General features: G+C 39.5%; 1 protein-coding gene across 4 annotated transcripts in view; it reads left to right on the top strand.

Annotated features, from left to right (window-relative positions):
* Positions 1-15797, top strand: part of BTBD3 (BTB domain containing 3) — a 38062-nt gene extending 22265 nt beyond the window's left edge. For 2 of the 4 annotated variants that reach the window (XM_006277241.4, XM_014595024.3), the window contains 4 exons: positions 3499-3787; positions 4337-4427; positions 4925-5043; positions 10717-15797. In XM_006277241.4, coding sequence (XP_006277303.2) covers positions 3499-3787; positions 4337-4427; positions 4925-5043; positions 10717-11749 — 1532 coding nt within the window. In that variant the 3' untranslated portion in view covers positions 11750-15797. Of the gene's footprint in view, positions 1-1443; positions 3788-4336; positions 4428-4924; positions 5044-10716 lie in introns of those variants that run through there. The other 2 variants (XM_019500809.2, XM_006277240.4) reach the window with 2 other exon arrangements.
* The last annotated feature ends 333 nt before the right edge of the window (positions 15798-16130 follow it).

The raw sequence follows: 16130 nt of genomic DNA, 5'->3' as shown, positions 1-16130 counted from the left end.
GTTTATGGGAAACTTGTACTAATTATATTGAAACACTAAAGTGTAAAGTCATTAACAATGTATGTGCGCTAGAAGAGTACAGCTGTGTAGAAGAACATGGTCTAAAGCTGCCACAGGAGCAGAAATAACAGTCAGCATTATGTATAGCACTACTGATTTTACCTTAGTAGTTTGTGCACTCTCTCTGTTTCCGCGCATGGACAGAATACATATTGCTTCTATTCCCATGGCATCTTTTAAGTCAAATGATTGTAAGCCCCTAATTGAAATTTCCGAGCTTTCCCCATCCTATGGTCAACTAATCTTATTCATAGCTTCCTAATGGTTTTCTTTCCTCACACAAGGTTGACCATCATTATATGCTTTTATATGTTACAGCAACTTCAGCAGGTTTAATGGAAGATAGTTAAAAACAAAGAAACGTCATAGGTCGATAATCCATCACAGGATGCTCTTTGGAGCCTTGTATCATCAGTTCTGCAGAAAATCTTCTCATCACAGTGTTGATTTCTTTTTTTTCCTGTGTGGCAGGAAATCAGTCAAAACAGTGACATTTAGGTTCATTTTGGGTATAGTGTAGGTAGCTCTTTATCCTATCATCCAGATGCCATCTTCTTGTCAATCAAGTTTTTTCTCTGATTTTGCATATGCTGCAGCAGCTGATGATGGTTTTTGTTCATTTCTTTCCCCAAGAAAGTACAGAAGAGTATTTTTTCAGAAGGTCAAGGTCTGGTCAACTGCTGCTGCATTTAATATTACCCTTTCCTACACTGAGTTAACCAGAACTATGTTTCTTCAGAAATCCAGAGGCTGTTCCAGGATAGGGCCACCAAAATCTATTGGAAATAATTGGGAGATTGTTGTAGATTTTTTTTTTCCCTTAGGAACCTATTTGAAAAAAGGCACGACAATCCTAAGTGTAGTATTGTTCTATATTTACATAGTGTTAAAAAATGGATTTTTCACGCCCAGTCTTAAAATCCAATTTCCACCCCACCCCCCTAGAGTACTGTTGTTTTTTCGCCTTTTCTGCCAAACTCATTTTGAAGATCAGATCATTCAGATATCTAATAAAACAGTCATGGGGGTTGTATCTGTAAAACTTCTGAAGCGTTATTCTTGTGAAATGACTTTTTCAGGCACGCTCAGGGAGGTTATCCTCACAGCCAGAAGGGTTGTGAAGCTCATTCAGAGGGGCTAGGAGGGGGAGGGAAAAGAGAATAATTCATTTTGCCAAAAAAATCCTGGGGATGCCCTATCCCTTTTTCTCATTTTACACATTCCCTAGAGCTGTGTTACAGTGAGAAATTTCTGTAGAATGTATTTCTTTTTCTAAAGACTAAAATGACCTAGGCTGTCAGCTCCCCTCCTAAATTTTGATATTGCCAGCCTTCCATCTGTGGCAGACTGTAACCATATTGCTAAGGAAATATCTGCCATTTGAGGTTGTATAAGTTGTTTCTCAGTGTCTGTACAGCACTTTTAAGCTACAAAGTGCCACATACATTCACTTGTAAATTCACTTGGCTAAGATGGGAATTTAAATCCCACTACCAACTCCCCAGGTGGATCCATTTAACTTGCTTCATTTTCAGGAACAGTGCATAATCTTTGAAATGCCTGCAGCTAGTTCTTGCCATTAATGAACTTTGCTTCTTATGGAGCCATGGCCATGACTTCCAACAACTGAGTTGCAGTCGTTTTCCATTGACTACTCTGGGTGAAATCTTGGCTCCACTTAAATTGATAGCAGGACTTCCACTGACTTTGTTGGGTTCAGGCTTATACCCCCTCTTTTAGCCTCCTTTTCACTGGTGTACTTTTGACAGGAAAATTGTTTTGACCTGAATGTTATGAGATTTATTCTGAAAGCAAAGAGTTGTTTTTTTGTGAAATTTAGAGAAAATTATGAAATTGCCTTTGAGTGGTGAGTAACAAGAAAAAATGATACTGAGAAATGTTGATTTAATAACTGATATTTTTGGGTCCATGTATTTAAAAAAAAAAAAAGAAAAAAACCAAATAGTTAATCCTGCCAAGTTTTTAGAGGCACAGCTAAACACCACAGCAGCTCTACTCTATATTTAAATTCTTCAGTGAGATTATGACTCTGAAGTACATTTCTTTCATATTAAAATTGGTTGGCTTAACTGTCTCATACCCTGTTATTTCAAATGTGTTTATTAATGAAATCTGCATTTATTCATATCTCAAACTATGATTTTAACTGAGACTCCTTAAGTGATGCAGACTTTTTCATCTAAAGCTTTGAAACATTGATTAAATGTATGCAGTCTGATTTGCTTGAATCTGATTTGCACATCTAGAAGTTTTCTTTTGAGGCAGTGCAATGGTGTCTGGTGTAAAGTGCCCTAATTAGCACAGCTTAGTGTTTTGGGACCCTGTTAAAGATGGTTATATTAACTAGAAGCATAAGGAGTTAAAAAGGAAATCTGTGACCTCATCTCTCTCCACGTTACACCAGAGTATAAACTGCACTGAGAGAGACTGTTTATCTGCATCCTTCTCTTTTATGTTGGCAGCTAATTTGCTTGAAATTGAGTTCTTGATTTTCATAACATTCGGTGTTTAATAACTAATTTTATAGCAGTGGTTGTTAGAATGCTACAGAAGCATGCAGTAGTTTTCTTTGTTATATCTATTCCTTGGGAAAATGTCTCTAATCGGAAATGTTATATTAAAGATCTATTAATCCTTCTTATGTAACGGTGCTGTTTTTATTCCCCTGTGGAAATTTGAATAGCATCAAAGATGACCAGTGAGGGAAAAGATCCATAATGTGCACACGTTGCTGGCTTCTCAAGCACTTGCATAACTGCGTGCAATTTCCCTTATTACTTAACGCTACATGTTAAATGAAGAGTGCAACTGCTGTCCCTTTAATCTTAGAGTGATGCACATTACAATAGGTGTCACTGTGCTGCTGGGTCCAATCGTTATCGGTGACTTCAGCTATTGGCTCAGAACGCTGGCTGTCTGACTCCATCTGCAGGGCTGTAATACCTACTCCGTTCAGATCCATTCAACACACAAGTTCAGCCAGCTGAACAGACTAGCAGTGCTACAGCACATCTTGCTAACCTGACTCAAAAAGCCAGTGCTATATAGCTAGAGGCATCCTCTCTTTGCACAGGGCAGCACTTTCAAGTGATCCAGTTTCAGGAAATTTGGAAAAGAGCTTGCAAGCAAGTAACACTGGCAGTAAGGATGGGGATGTATTTAACAAATCAAGTACTGGATCAAACTTAAAGCCTTTTTTTTTTTTTTGTATTCAATGCACTGAAAAGGTCACCTTGTCTTGCTGAAAAAGAAGCAAAATCTGAGCTTTGCTGCTTTTTATTTAACATCCTAGCTCCCTCTTAAATTTTCTTAATGTTCTTATTTAGTTAGGCTATCTAGCTATTCAGACAAGGATACTCATGGTAGATGATAAGGGGAAGAACATGAAATGTCTTACCTTCTTCTTGATGCTTCCAGAGACAGTGAAGAACAGGTCCAAGAAAAGCTCTAAGAAGGGAAATAGCAGCAGCAGCAGCAGCAGCAGCAGTAGCAGCAGTAGTAGCAGCAAGTTACCTCCAGTTTGCTATGAAATCATTACTTTGAAGACCAAAAAGAAGAAGAAGATGGCTGCTGATATTTTTCCCCGAAAGAAACCATCCAACACTAACACAACTGCTGTCCAACAATACCACCAGCAGAACCTCAACAACAACAACACTATTCCAGCCCCCAACTGGCAAGGGCTGTATCCCACCATCAGAGAGAGGTAAGCTCAGGACAGCTTTTTTTTCAAGGCTTATATGCAGCAGTGAATGGCTGTAAAATTTGTTTATAATATTTAGTTTCTCAGCTTCATACATTTGAATAAAACATGATTCTCCTTTTCCCTAAGCAAGTAGTTGTAATGCAAGTAATGGAAACATTTTTACTCTCTTTTTCCAGGCAGAGCAGCTGTTTTTTTTAAGTAGATAAAATTGCTGTAGCAAGCTACGGTACTTTAAACTGATAGGTATTTGCATTCCCTCTTGAGTGTTTCTTGTTTCAGTAATATATGCCCTTGATCTTGATCTCCACTTTTTGAAAAGTTTTCAAAGTTTCTCTTGCCCCTTTTATCCCCAGTATATTTGTGTGATAATTTCCAGAGTGCTCATACTTGTGTGGGTCTTTTTTATTTTTATTTTTTCCTCTAATTTGTGTGCTGTTCTTTTCTTACAGCTAAAATGCAACTTGAAGGTGTAACAAAATTCAATCTCATGGGCCTGGGCAGAAGTAGGATGTCAGATACCATGAATTAACACATTGCTTCTGTTTGTAGAAATGCAGTGATGTTCAACAATGACTTGATGGCAGATGTTCATTTCGTGGTTGGACCACCAGGTGCGACCCAGCGGTTGCCAGGACACAAAGTAAGCAACAGCTGCATTATCAGTTCAGATGTGGGAATAGCAAGAGAAACTCTAAGTGGCGCATTGTAATATAGCGTGGGAGACTCGGAATCAGTGACGCACCCAAGTCTGTATTTTAAATGGCTCTGTCCAATGACATATTTCAGTTGTTACCTTCCTTTATGCTTCCAGTTCAGCATTGGGGCTTATGATAAAAGATGCTCTGTGTAAAGTTAGGAAAACTGTTTTGACTACTTCTTTTAAGGATATCATTGTGAAGATTTTTTTAGAAGTAGTAAGGTTCAGTAATTCTTTACTGCTTTCTTAAACACAGTACATGCATTTCTAGGAGGTAAATGCAAGGAAAACATGTAATTTTGTTACCAAATTTGCCTTCATTCTCATACAACAGCATCAACGTCCGTGTAGCTTAGTATGTCCGTAGTGCTCTCCCACATTGTTTTTGATGGCAATGCTTACAGTTTAAAGCATGAAATAAGATTTCCCTTTCTCAACAGTACGTCTTAGCTGTTGGGAGCTCTGTATTCCATGCAATGTTTTATGGAGAGCTTGCTGAGGACAAAGATGAAATCCGTATACCAGATGTTGAGCCTGCTGCTTTTCTTGCTATGCTGAAGTAAGCATCATTCGTCTCGTGAAAAAGTATTTGTTTATGCTGCATGCGCATACCGGTAGGGTCACGGTTAAAGTATTGGACTTCAGTCTAAACTAAGACACAGAACTAGAAAGGAAACAGTTGTTCAAAAATATTACTTCTTCTGTACTTCTAATATTTTAGAACTTTAAACTTTTACCCCACTTTTCTCTCCCCCTCCATGCATATATTAGACTAATGTAAGCAGTTATAAATAATGACTTTGACAAGGGATCTTTGGGCACATTGTGTACTGTAATGCCTATTGATTTGGTTTGTCACTACACACACTACACAAAGGAACAGAGTTACTAAAAAGGTTTGTCAGCTGTAACAAAAAGAGCTGTTTTACTTTGAAAGTATGGTGAAAAGTAAGAAATCACAATTGGTAGATTCCTACATTAGCATTTTTCTAACTCCTTTTATGAACTTACTGTAAAGAATTCTTGACTGTTTAAAAATCCTCTAAGTTACTAAACACAGCCCCTAAAATTTTTAAATCTCTTTTTTTGTATTGCTACATTAGAAAGTTATTAAAAAGGTATGTTTAAAAGAACATATTCCCTTCACCCCCCTGTAAAAATTGTTGGGGCTTGCATAATCATTTTTTTTTTTTCAGATTTTCTGTTTATGGGGTTCCTTTGTGCCAGCCTGAATCGGAGTGTGTTACTTTTTCACTGGATAAAGGGAATGTAATGGAACATAAATCGTCTCCCTCCTGATTTAACCTGGGCTTTGCCTGTAATTCTCTGATTTTGGAATTGAAATTTTGTCATGAAAACTATTGTTGGGAACTCTTTCCCCCTCCAATTTTAAAAACTGCCATTTTTTTTTGTGTGCTGTTGTTTTTCACTTAAATTCAGATCAATATCTGGGAGTAACCCTCTTAATATGCTACTGATTTTGTTGCATGGAAGAGTGAAATCCCTAGTTAACAACTTAATATGCTTTGTGGGTTGCCTTGACTACCTTCTGATTGCAAAACAGTCCCTTTCTCACATTTCAGTGACACAGTCATGTTCAAAGTTGTATACAGCTGCACAGTTTTCAGTTGTTTCTGTGAACATTAGAAATGTTTGGCATGCATATTGAATAGTGGTTTCTGTGAAAATCAAACTTCCTTCAGTATTTTTAATATATGACTTAGCCATAAAATTATGGCAGGAAACCACCTGGTTAGATGCACCATGCTCCAGTACTTTGCACATTGTTATTTAAAAGGTATTTTATGTACAGTTAGGGCTTGTGCTCTACAAAAGAGTGTGATATAGTCACTTTCCCTCTGGGAGGGGGTAAGGTACTTGGATTCTCCCTTGCTAGGAAGAAAGGGGTACAATGAACAAACCTGGAAAAGGGCATGTTGATACCAACATCTACATGATTCTCAAGCTTGTTTGCACTGAGGCGCCCCTCATAAAATGCCGGCTCCTAGTTTTCACTTGTTTTTTGCCTACAGAAATATAATAGAGCAATTCCCGTTGCATGGAGCGCAGAAAGACTACAACAGATCTGAATGTTTCCAGTTCCCTGGCAAGCTGACAGACTAGGCTGTCAAGTATTTCAGACTATTCAGTTTGTATTTCAAAATAAAAACCAAAAGAAAATACCTCTTAGTTTTCCTGGTTGTTCAGACAACCTTCCACATGCAAGCTTAGGAAGCAATCTCTTTCTCCCTGAATCTGCAGAGTGCCCCAGTGCTTCTGCTGATGCACACAGCATTCTCAAGTAGCAGCATGAAACTGAAGATCCAAATAGCTCCCAAATCAGCCAGGAGAGAAACATGTAGTTCAATCCTCCCTGCCCCCCTGCCCGTCTCCTTCAAAAAGGATGAAGAGATCTTTATGAGAAATTATATGGAATTTGAAAATACATAAATTACAAATTCTTACAATATGATATAACTACAACTATAGACATCAGGCCCTGGTGTAACTAACGCTTACTTGGTGAATTTTGCAGTGAATGCTACAAGATAGACACTAGTCAACCTATTATAGGATACAGAATCTTCAATAATATCCTTTATTGGCTGGTAGTAATTATGCCCCCAACAAAATTGATTAGCTGTTTGCTGTAACTTCACAAATACAGACACACATTGTTCAATTCATATACTAGCTGACATGCTCTGTTAGTGCCTAACACTGAAAATTAGGTTACCAATCATAAATTTAATTTAGGCTGATAGTTTCATTGTAATCCCAATTTGTCCACATCACTATACCCTCAGACAGGTTGATACAGTTGTAACCTACTGTGCTGAAAAACTGGATTGAACTAAAATAGCAGTGTGCATAAAGGTGGAGGTGCTGTGGCAAAATAACAAATATGGAATGTTACAAATGTTGATTTGTGCTATGTCTGCTTTAAATCAGTTATATTAGCTCTTCACTTTCATGCATATTAAACTCAATGTTTATGCCATTTAAATGTAAAACACATGCCACCCTGTTTTGTTCTACTATCAAGCCACAGAGAGGGAATGGAAAGGAGAAAAAAACTTGGAAATTGCTGAGGAGAAGTATATACAGTGGAATAAACTCAGAGAGATGCTAGAAGAAAATATATAGACAATTGGGAATTTAAGCCTGCACTTTCTCCTACAAATAGTCTCTGCTGAAATCAAGAAAGAAAGGTTACAAGGACTGGTCCTGCATTGGAACTTTTTTTCACTTCCTATTTTTTAGTATATCCTTTTGGTATGTATATACTCAAAACCAATACTCCAAATATGATATGAAGAGTAGCATTCTTTGAGGTTCATTATTGGGGAAAAAAAATACCTAATTTTTATTGGACCTGGTTTATCTAGAACTCATAGTTGATTATGTTCTTTGCCCTACTGCATCTTGTGCATTACCAGTTTTTCATCATTAATTAGAAATCCACTTAAGTGCCCAGAGTCGCAGTCAAATCCCAGTTCATAAGAAGAAGTCAGATTATAGAACAGAATTGCCCATACCCACATCACAGGATTGCCCTTTTTCTGGGCACCAGTCAGCAGCAACCAGGGCCCGATTTGAATTTTGGGGTACCCAGTAAGTTTTCACTGTGGCTTGAGCCCCAACCCAGAAAATCTGGGATCACTGAATTTGGCTGAGGTGCCCTGCATAAACCAACCCCCCTCCTTGCAAGCAGTGTAAACGCAAAGGACAGATTTATTATAGAAAACAAAGGAAAAAACCCAATACAATTTAAAACACGACCAACTATAGAGTCTCTAGTTTGCACCCCTTTTGGGGACACTCCACCCATGCCCAGGTAGTTTGAGACATGGGTGCTTATCCCCAGGTTAGTTCTGTGGGGCTTGCATGCCTATACCTGCTACTCAGCAGGAAAGTCCTATTAGCTGCTCCTTGGGTTTTGCTGCATCTTGGGGAGCTGCTAGTGAGCATGGGCCTTTCCGCAGTGCAAGGGGCCTCTTGTTGCTCCCTGGGAAGCTGTAGAGCAGTGATCTCCACTTGCATGTGGTGGCTTTGGGGGGTGACCACCCCCAAAATTTCTCTTGCCAAAACCCACAGCTCCAGCTGAGGCAAAAACTGCAAAAGAACTGGAGAGGGGGAGCCAAGCCAGGCCTCTCCTGATTCCTGGACCTGAACTGCAGTTAGGCTCAATTACCCATTTAGGCTAAGACACGAGAACTGCCACAGCCCCAACAAGGACCAGGCTCCTAAACCTGACCCACACTTTACCAGGCTTTAATCTTGGTGGTTTGCTCCAGGGATTAATAACCCCCACAGTATTATGCCACCTAAAACCCAGGAGAACAAAGAGGGAGCAAAGAAAGGGAGAGGAGAGGAGTCCCAGACTCAGAGGCTCTCTCACTCCCTGTACCCGATTGTTCCCCTTCATGTTGGTTTCTCTAACTGGGGCCCTTCCTGGGGTTGCCCCCAGCCCTCCCAGCTCCCTCATCCTATGTACTTGAGGTGACATCACCCCAAGTATCCAATCAGGGGCCACCAGGCTTCTAGGTTTTTTCCTGTTAACCAATTAAAAAAAAAAAAAAAAAAAAAAAGAACACTGCCCAGTTAGTGAATTAGGCTAGGGGGTCTGCTTTCTCCCTGCTTACATGACAAGAAGCCAGGGTTTCTTGTTTGCAATAAACAGAAGGATGGGTTCTAGAAAAAGGTCTAAAACAAAGGAGCTCTTGCAATGTCCTACACCCTGGCACGTTTCTTTTCAGCTTAAGAAACAGACAAGATACAGCAGAACAAACGCATGTTAAACCTGGTCGTATTCAAACTAAAACAGTATTTTACAGCAACGTAAAACTAAAACGCTTTGCAGTATAATATAGTTATACATTTTGTGTGTGTTGCATGTATTTACATTAAAAGGAAGAATACTTGTAAGAGGGCAGGGATGTTACTATTGCAGCATGTGCCGTTTTATTATTATGTCTCTAGGCCTTGTTTGTTCTAGGAAAATACCTATGTTAGGACTAATACCCTTTCCAATCATATGGTGTTAAGCACAATTTTGCTTTCATTGGGGACAGGGACCAATAGTTGGGAAATACATTTTTAAACAGACTGTCCTTTTCCATACTAAGGGCAAAATTGTTTTTAATGTTGTTTCTAACACAGTGTATGTATCCGTTGTAGCCAGAGCCCTAATGTGTAAGCTGTTAAAAACAAACTACCTATTCATTATTTCCCCAACAGCAGTGAACCTTAAGCATTTAATCACATAAAATTTACCTTACTCTCCCATACACAGCAGTACTGCTTACCATGTTCTTGCACTTGGAAAGTGTAAGAATACACTTTGTTAGAGAAGCTGGCATTAGCATTAACAAACACTTGAAAGTCTTATTTCTACTTTCTGAGATTAGTGGTTTCCCAGAAGGTTTATCAGTCTATGACAAATCTTAATGGTTATGGAGTATGATGATATTCAGTACTTAATATCATCAGATGCACATCTGAGGGTCAAGAGAGAAATCCAGTTTGTCTTGCCACCAGAGTCTCGTTTTTAAAGTGTTTATTGCCAATAAAGTTTCTCAGTTACATATTAAAAGGGAAAAAGGTGAAGTCATGATATAGTTCACCAGAAAGGGTAGATTATTGTCAGTCCTCTGAAATTCATACTTAACTGTTGTTTTAGCCGTATTAGCAACCCTTCTTCAAGAACCTTGATGTAAGTCCTTTTTGGGAGGTGGAAAAATATTTCATTAGGTAATCATTTGTTTAATTGGAATTCTTTACATAAGTTTGCTAGGTTTTGGACATTTAAGAGTTTGACAACTCTTTAGCTGTTGCTGATTTGACCATATAGAGAGCTTCTGTCTACATCCTTCCTGAAAGTAACTTTGATAGAACTGTGTTGGAAGAAAATGTGGCTGGAGGGGTAGTACTTTACCATTTTAGTCTATTTCTTTGTGTCGCTTGTGACCCAAATTTAAGGTCTCATTGATCCTTAGTGTAAATTCATCAACCCCCCCCCCTCGCCCCCAGACTTGTATTAGGGATGAATTTAACTCCTGGTTTTTTTATCAGTATAATTTATGGTGGGTTTGGTTTTTCACAGAAGGTGTTTCTTAGTTTACAAACTGCACCACGCTCCTCAAAAGCCCTGTGTTTTCTGTCTTCAACTGATACTGAAAAACTGTGGGTATGATCAATATCAACATTGTGTATGTGTGTTTTATTTCAGATATATATATTGTGATGAAATTGACTTGGCTGCAGATACTGTTCTGGCCACACTCTATGCAGCCAAGAAGTACATCGTCCCTCACCTTGCCCGCGCATGCGTCAACTTCCTGGAGACGAGTCTCAGTGCAAAAAATGCCTGTGTGCTTCTCTCCCAGAGTTGCTTATTTGAGGAACCTGACCTAACCCAACGCTGCTGGGAAGTGATTGATGCCCAGGCAGAGCTGGCTTTGAAATCTGAGGGGTTCTGTGACATTGATTTCCAGACGTTGGAAAGCATCCTCCGCCGGGAAACTCTGAATGCCAAAGAAATTGTGGTTTTTGAAGCAGCCCTTAACTGGGCCGAAGTCGAGTGTCAGCGACAAGAGTTAACTGCTACCATAGAGAACAAACGCAAGGTCCTAGGGAAGGCACTCTACCTGATCCGCATCCCTACTATGGCACTTGACGACTTTGCGAATGGTGCTGCTCAGTCAGGAATCCTGACTCTCAACGAAACCAATGATATCTTCCTTTGGTATACGGCAGCCAAAAAGCCAGAGTTACAGTTTGTGAGCAAACCCAGGAAGGGCCTCGTTCCCCAGCGGTGCCATCGCTTCCAGTCTTGTGCCTACCGCAGCAACCAGTGGCGTTACCGCGGCCGGTGTGACAGCATCCAGTTTGCTGTCGACAAGAGGGTTTTTATTGCAGGCTTTGGACTGTACGGCTCCAGCTGCGGATCGGCAGAATACAGTGCAAAGATTGAACTCAAACGGCAGGGGGTTATCCTAGGACAGAACTTAAGCAAGTATTTTTCGGACGGCTCGAGTAACACTTTCCCTGTATGGTTTGAGTATCCCGTGCAGATCGAGCCCGACACCTTTTACACAGCAAGTGTCATTCTGGATGGTAATGAACTTAGTTATTTTGGACAAGAAGGAATGACAGAAGTTCAGTGTGGAAAAGTAACTGTGCAGTTCCAGTGCTCTTCGGACAGTACCAATGGCACCGGTGTGCAGGGGGGACAGATTCCAGAACTCATATTCTATGCCTGAGCAAAAGTGTCTTGGGACAGAGTTTGATGGGAAGTACATGTCTGGTTCAGACCCATTGATGCTTGTAGCTTGTTATCTGCAGATATGTGACCAGTACAGGTAAAATGTCACTAAATGCTATGGACAGTTACTGCTTGCTGTACTTGTGGCTTGGATGATGAGGTTTAAATATAATACTTAAGTGTAAGTGGAAGCTGTTAAGAGCCTGTGTATGAGAGTTGGGTGTGCCTACACCCATGATTTCCAGCCTTGTTTGTTGGTGCACCCACGTTTGCAATAGACCAGGAGGTGAATGCTCTCCCTCATGTCTCTTAGGGACCATGCCCCAGCATGCTAAGTAATGTCTTTTTGGTCTGTTTTCTCCTCCTGTCGCCATTTTTTCCCATTTTTGTATTTCAGTTCTCAGTTGTTCATTTGTTTTTGCTCTTGTAGATTCCCACTCTTCAGAAGGCTCAGACAGAAGAGGGCTCCACTGGGCTGCTCGTGTTCTTGTCGCTGAGCCAAGAGAAGCAAAGATAAAGCAGTGCAGCTATGTAGATGTGAGATCCTTTGCTGGCCAACTTTACTAGGGGTAGCTGCAGGAGAAGAGGAAAAGGGTGGGTGACTGGTATACCCAGGGACGTAAGGCCACCAGAGCACTGGAGATAAAACTGGGATCCAACAGTTTTTTTTTCCTACCAGCATCCCTTAGAGCTCATCTGCTTAAGTCAGGAAAATACTTGTATACAAACCACCTGTATAGGCCAGGGGTTGGAAACCTTATGACCTGTGGGCAGGATCTTGCCCATAGAGTGGGGGCATTGCCCGTGCTGCTCCTGGGCACTTTGCCCATACCATATCATGGCTGGGTGACGAGGGAAGCAGCCATTGGGAGAAGTGACAGCAGCAGTATCTAGGTCCTAATTGCAACCCACCTTCAACCTGAACTGGATCTTTCCAGCCTGCTGCCAGAATACTTTGCTGACCCCTGGCATATGTTGTTTTAAATATAGCTCATTTCACTACAGTCACAGAGTTGTTTTTTAAATCACTCTTATTTGAATAATTGCAAAATAACTGGGTGATGACATCTAGTATACAACAAGGTTAGATAAACTTAATATGTAATTGTTTCAAAATGTCCCAAAGCTATTTTGAGCAGGGATTTCCCCCCTACACTATGAAAGGAGGCTTTGGGTAATTATTGTATAGAAATGAAAGAATGTAATAGCCCCCAGTTCAATTTTCCTTTTCTGTAACATGAACTTTACTTTCTTATTGCCACACACAGTAACTCAGCTAAATGGTTAGGTTGTAACAAAATTTCCAAGAGCGGACCAGATCTAATGGAGAGAACCAAAAGTTTTATACCAAGAGAGGAGCTTGTGGCTTTCCTCTTAGCTTTTTTATGTGTAATCTCTTGCAGTTAGCTTTTGTTTTAAATGTAGAATGGAGGATTCTGTGGTGCAGAAGAGTTTTTTTTTGTAGAAAGAAAACCTGATTGGCTTTTCAGACCTGTGTTTTTTGCAGAAAAAGGCTCACTGCTGTTTAAGAGGGAAGAAAGTTTGTATACCTAAAAGATGCAGGTACTTTTTAAACTTGATGAAATAAAATGCACACAATGGAAAAGAAAATCCCTTGTCTCAAGATTCTGAAAGATGTTTGTAAGGAGGACAGTAGCAGGGCAATTTGTCCCACCTTTATTATACCTCTGAAATGTGGTATATTTATTTTCCATGTTTTAAGCTAAACAACAGGACAAAGGTAGGGTCTCTGCTGTATTATTTCAACACAATAATGGATCATAACACAACATTTAATCATGAGTTTTATTATAGCAGTGCTTTTCCCATATGCTTTCTTATCGCTTACCATTATTACACCAAGTGTTCTCTGACTGGAATCCTGGCCTCTGGCCATCTTAAAGAGCCAATATGTCTCAGTGAAGTCCAAAACATGTTCTAAAGTAATGAAAACTGGATTGAAGTAGCCTTCAAAAACTCCAGGGCTAACACCAGGCTTTTCTGTTATCCATAGATGATGAAAAGAAAAGCAAAGGGAAAATTACTCTGCAAGAACCATTCTCTTCACTCACCTTAACAACTAACATTATATACATATATATGATCACATTAATGTTCTTTCTGAAATGTAAATACCCTCAGAAGATATAGAAAGCCGGACTCTTAGTGACATCTGAGCAGAGAGGTTATATTATGTTAGTCTGGAGTCAGGCAGAAGGTAAGACAGGCTGGCACATTGGGTCTCCAATATATGGATACTAAGGCTGCTCCAACACTGTAATTACAACAGATGAATTGAGTCTGCTGGAGCATGGTAATTACTGCACTACAGGAGACTGCAGTGTCATGTGTATCAGCGTACCCACGCTAGAAAATGGTGGTGGAGGCTTGTTTGACAAGCTTTAGTTAAAACGCCCCCACCACTATTTGGCATGAGGTTGCTGATATATTTGACGCTTCAAGTGCTTTAAATGGAGCATCTCCCAAAGCGCCCCCCCCACTGCCTCCCAAAGTACACATTTAAACACTGCTAGAGACTTAAGTGATTCAGAGAGGCATGAGCTGTCCCATTGTACTAGTTGGCACTAGGATTCTGCTCAGCTGTCCGGTCCTGGCATTACCTGTCACCTATAAGTTCTTCCTTCCCTGAACCAGTTAATTCATAAAGCGCCACCCTGCCCTGCCTTCTGCTTGAGCAGAATGCTTCCCCTGAAAACACTTGCAAAGAGATTTTTAAACACCTCCAGTTTAAAAAAAAAAAAAAAAAAAAATTAGATCAGCAACCAAAAATAAACCTGTGACGTGGTGTTATGGATTGGGGGAACAGTTGCTGAAGAAACAACAAAAGAGATTAAGATTTTGTCATGGGATAATGGCCCTCTATGTTTAGGTGATGTCTGAACAGAATTTGAATGTAGTTAAAATAAACTTTAAAACAAAAAGGAAGAAGCTGATAAGCTGCCCAAGTTTCCTTACAGCAAATGATTGACATAGAGGTCATGGATCTGTCTGAATGATGATTACATGGTAGACTGACAGTTGCTTATTGTAATATTAAATAGCTGCATGTGCCTATCCCAGCGTACTGTACTGGCACAGAGAAGCTGGTCTCTGACTGATTCCTGTGTTACTTATTTTTATTTGATTTTATTTTTATTTTTTACTTGTATGCAAATAAAGGTTAGCCATCGACTAAGCTGATTGGCTGGAACAGATAGTTATGGGACCATAATAGTGTGTTGCTGTAATATGTAGGCAATGAGCTTTTATTTATTTCAGTTTTGACTTGTCTCTGACATACTTTTGACAGGGTAGAATGAAAGCTATCCTTGCCTAATTCCTCTGAGTCTGAGTTCCAGGTATTGTTAAGTTTTGAAGTTGGTAGCCATGTTCAGCATTTTCAAATATGGGTGAATAAATGTAAGCACCATATTTAGATACCTAAGTGGCCTAATCTTGAGAGTTTGGCACTATTGCAGTAAATAGAAGCTGTGAGTGCCAGTCACCTTTGATTATAAGGCTGCTTTGTTAATTGCCTAAAATCTGGGCAGCTAACCTTAACACACCCAAGTTTGAAAATGTTGATCTATATATCAGAAGCACCAGTCACATCAGGCTGGAATATAAGCATAACTGACAAAGAAAACGTTTTGTAGATGTTATTTTAAATTGTACCCGGTAATGTTTGCTACTTGTACATTGATTTTTCTTGGCAAGGGGGTTGTAATGTAATATACTTTAAGCATATCTGAAATAGTATTTAAGTACATGTTCTAATTTCTACCTACTTATTGCACTGAACTGTTTTTCTTTTTTTAACTGTTGTGATGAACTCGGCTAATTTCAGGTCATGGCACGCAGTTGTGCTGGAACACTGTTTGACATTAGCAGACTTACCGCATTATTTATGAAGGACAGATATATAAATATGAAGTACCTCATGTTGAATGTTATTGTACTGTATCTTTAATGTAACAGTGCAGATCTTGTTAGACTCATGAATGTGTATAATCATGTTAAACATACCAATAAAACTGGTTCTTAAATACCTGTTTCCTGTAATACTTTGGTAGCATTTGTAGAAGACATAGAAAAATATCTTACATCGGCTATCCTTCTGAGCATTTTCCATTGTTCTAGGCAATTGTGCGGGAACATTTGTTGAGCATAAGTATTCAGAGATCTTTTGATCCCAAAAGAGGTAGAAGTCTGAGGCAAAAGCAAGGAAGAACAATGAATATGTTAATCAGTTGCATTGTTAAAAGGTTGATGATTGAGCTAATGAGATGGAGTGAATGAATGCATTTATATGCTTTATGAAAATCTTTGTCTACTAGCAGTTTAATATTTTTAAATTTTTCTATTAATGTTATTGCGCT

Source organism: Alligator mississippiensis, chromosome 1 (genome assembly GCF_030867095.1).
Source record: "Alligator mississippiensis isolate rAllMis1 chromosome 1, rAllMis1, whole genome shotgun sequence".
NCBI lineage: Eukaryota > Metazoa > Chordata > Crocodylia > Alligatoridae > Alligator > Alligator mississippiensis.
This window is presented reverse-complemented; position numbering and strand designations above follow the sequence as displayed.